The sequence below is a fragment of the Triticum aestivum genome, chromosome 7A (assembly GCF_018294505.1).
Source record: "Triticum aestivum cultivar Chinese Spring chromosome 7A, IWGSC CS RefSeq v2.1, whole genome shotgun sequence".
NCBI lineage: Eukaryota > Viridiplantae > Streptophyta > Magnoliopsida > Poales > Poaceae > Triticum > Triticum aestivum.
Window position 1 is genome coordinate 213,078,113 of NC_057812.1, and position 2,207 is coordinate 213,080,319.

The window sequence follows — 2,207 nt, forward strand, 5'->3', positions numbered from 1 at the left end:
TGGCCTCTTCTGCGCAATCAACTGCTGCAGAAAAATCCTGAATTCCGGGCTGCAAAGCTTCTTCACTGCAGTCGCCTGCTGCAACACCTTGCTCTGTAAACGACGATGGACCAGCTTCAGCTGCATTTTCAGACTGCATGGCCTCTTCTGCACAATCAACTGCTGCAGCAAAATCCTGATTTCCAGGCTGCATAGCCTCTTCACCGCAATCACCCGCCGCGGCACCTTGTTCTGTAAACAATGATGGGCCAGCTTCATCTGCATTTTCAGAATGCGTGGCCTCTTCTGCGCAATCAACTGCTGCAGCAAAATCCTGATTTCCAGACTGCATAGCCTCTTGTGCAACATCACCTATTACAAGAAACTCTTCCACACCATTAGCAGCAGCAAGAAACTCTTGTCTTGGTACCACTGTCTGAGCTGCCTCGCCTTGTCCATGAGGTGCAAGAAACTGTTGTCTATGTGATGTTGTTGCCCCCTGAGCAGCATCCCCTTTCCCGTGAGCATTCCTATCCTCTTCAACGTCAGCTTCTTCTATGGTTAAATCAACAATTTCTACTTCCAACTGCGCTGTCCCATGTATATGAGTATCCAGTTCTTCTTTCACTCTTGTCGGAGGAAATTCTTCTTTGACATTTGTTGGAGGAAATTCTTCTTTGACTTTTTCTGGAGGAAGTTTTTCTTTGACTGTCACCTCCTCGTCATCAGACAACTCAATCCAGTCCAACAATGCCATTGCTTAACCTGAAGCAACTAGATCGAGTGAGCAACAAGCATGCCAAGCGAAGGACAAACACACAATCCAGTTCATCAAACAATTAAATGTAATAAATGGTCATGAAAACAAAGGGCACGCCACATTTCCAATGGTAACTCTATCCTACCATCCTTTTGGTAACCCAAAAAACATTGAGTTAGTGGTGATTGGGGCTTCACCTTGCTGGATGTTATGTGATTGATCTGTGAAATGTGAGGACATGTGAATCGGCTAGTACAATTATCAATTTTCCACAGAATTTACAGATTTGGGGAAAATCATGTCCGCACGCCGCAGGCGCTCATATTATTTGTGTACTGTGATGGATTTCATATGGTCTTTCGGGGCTTCAATTTTTGAAGCTGCTGCGAGTACGAAGTTATGGAGATCCGTGTGGCCAATCAGAACAAAGTCAGCTAAATGTGATCAGCGCGCAATAATTGGGACCGATCTGTACAGGTGTCAACCAATCAGGGCAAAGCTAGCTAAACGCGATCAGCGCGTAATAATCAGTCGCGCTCGTGACGAATAAGACGATGGAGACGGAAAAATCCATTTCAACCCCTCTCACACAGGAACAGAGGAAATCAGCGAGAGCAGAGCAGAGAGTTCAGTAACAAAACAAAAAAAAAACACCCCCAAATCCAGCAGCAAAAACAGAAGCGGAGCTCCATGAAACCCTCGAGTTTGGGGAAAAGCAGGAATCGGCGCCCCCGCTCGCCTAACCTCCCAGAAATGGAAAGGAAAAAAATACTGGCACAAATGCTCCTCCACACGACAACCAACAACAGCAATCCGGGAGAAAAGCGGCGGGCTGGACGGGTTCCGATTCATCGTCAATCGCACAGGGAAAAGGGTGGGCCGATTGCTTCGCGGCGCGCAGAGCAAACAATCGAGAAAAAAAAAACTAGGGTTCCTCACCCCGAAACAAATCAATGCAGGTCCGGGTCGTCGTCGTCGCCGGCCCGCTGAGGCGAGCGGAGGGAAGGGGAGGAAGAATAGCGACGGCGATAGGAATCCGGCGGAGGTGGCTTGCTTGCGAAGGCGGAGGAGAGGGTTTTGTTGGGAGGGGTTAGCGGAGAAAACGCAACACACACTCTGTTTGTTGTGGGCTGTGGGGTGGTGGGTGTGGACGGGACTGAGCGTTGATGAATGATTGAAGGGAGGGAGGTAAAAGCGTGTGTGAAGCGGCGTACTGGTAAAAAAGAAGAGGTAATATCACTGGTGGTCATACAACTTGCGTTGGATGTGTAGTTTAGTGCTAGAACTATCAAAATACGTTTTTCTGGTCATACGACTTGCACTTTGGTGCAGATACGGTCATTCCCTCTGTATGCGCCGCTGGCGTGGCATGCCACGTAAGCACGGGGCCACTGTCAGTGACAGAAAACGTCCTGGAGCCACCCGCGCATGGTAAAGTTGCACAGACCCCCCCTCAACTTGTTACTAT

At 48.6% G+C, this 2,207-nt stretch overlaps 1 protein-coding gene across 1 annotated transcript in view; it reads right to left on the minus strand.

Annotated features, from left to right (window-relative positions):
• LOC123150860 (protein MICRORCHIDIA 6) overlaps positions 1-1,915 on the minus strand; it is a gene marked incomplete in the record, with an annotated part of 23,111 nt that extends 21,196 nt beyond the window's left edge. Inside the window, 2 exon segments of the mRNA XM_044570675.1 lie at positions 1-744; positions 1,679-1,915. Coding sequence (XP_044426610.1) covers positions 1-736 — 736 coding nt within the window.
• Positions 1,916-2,207: the final 292 nt, after the last annotated feature.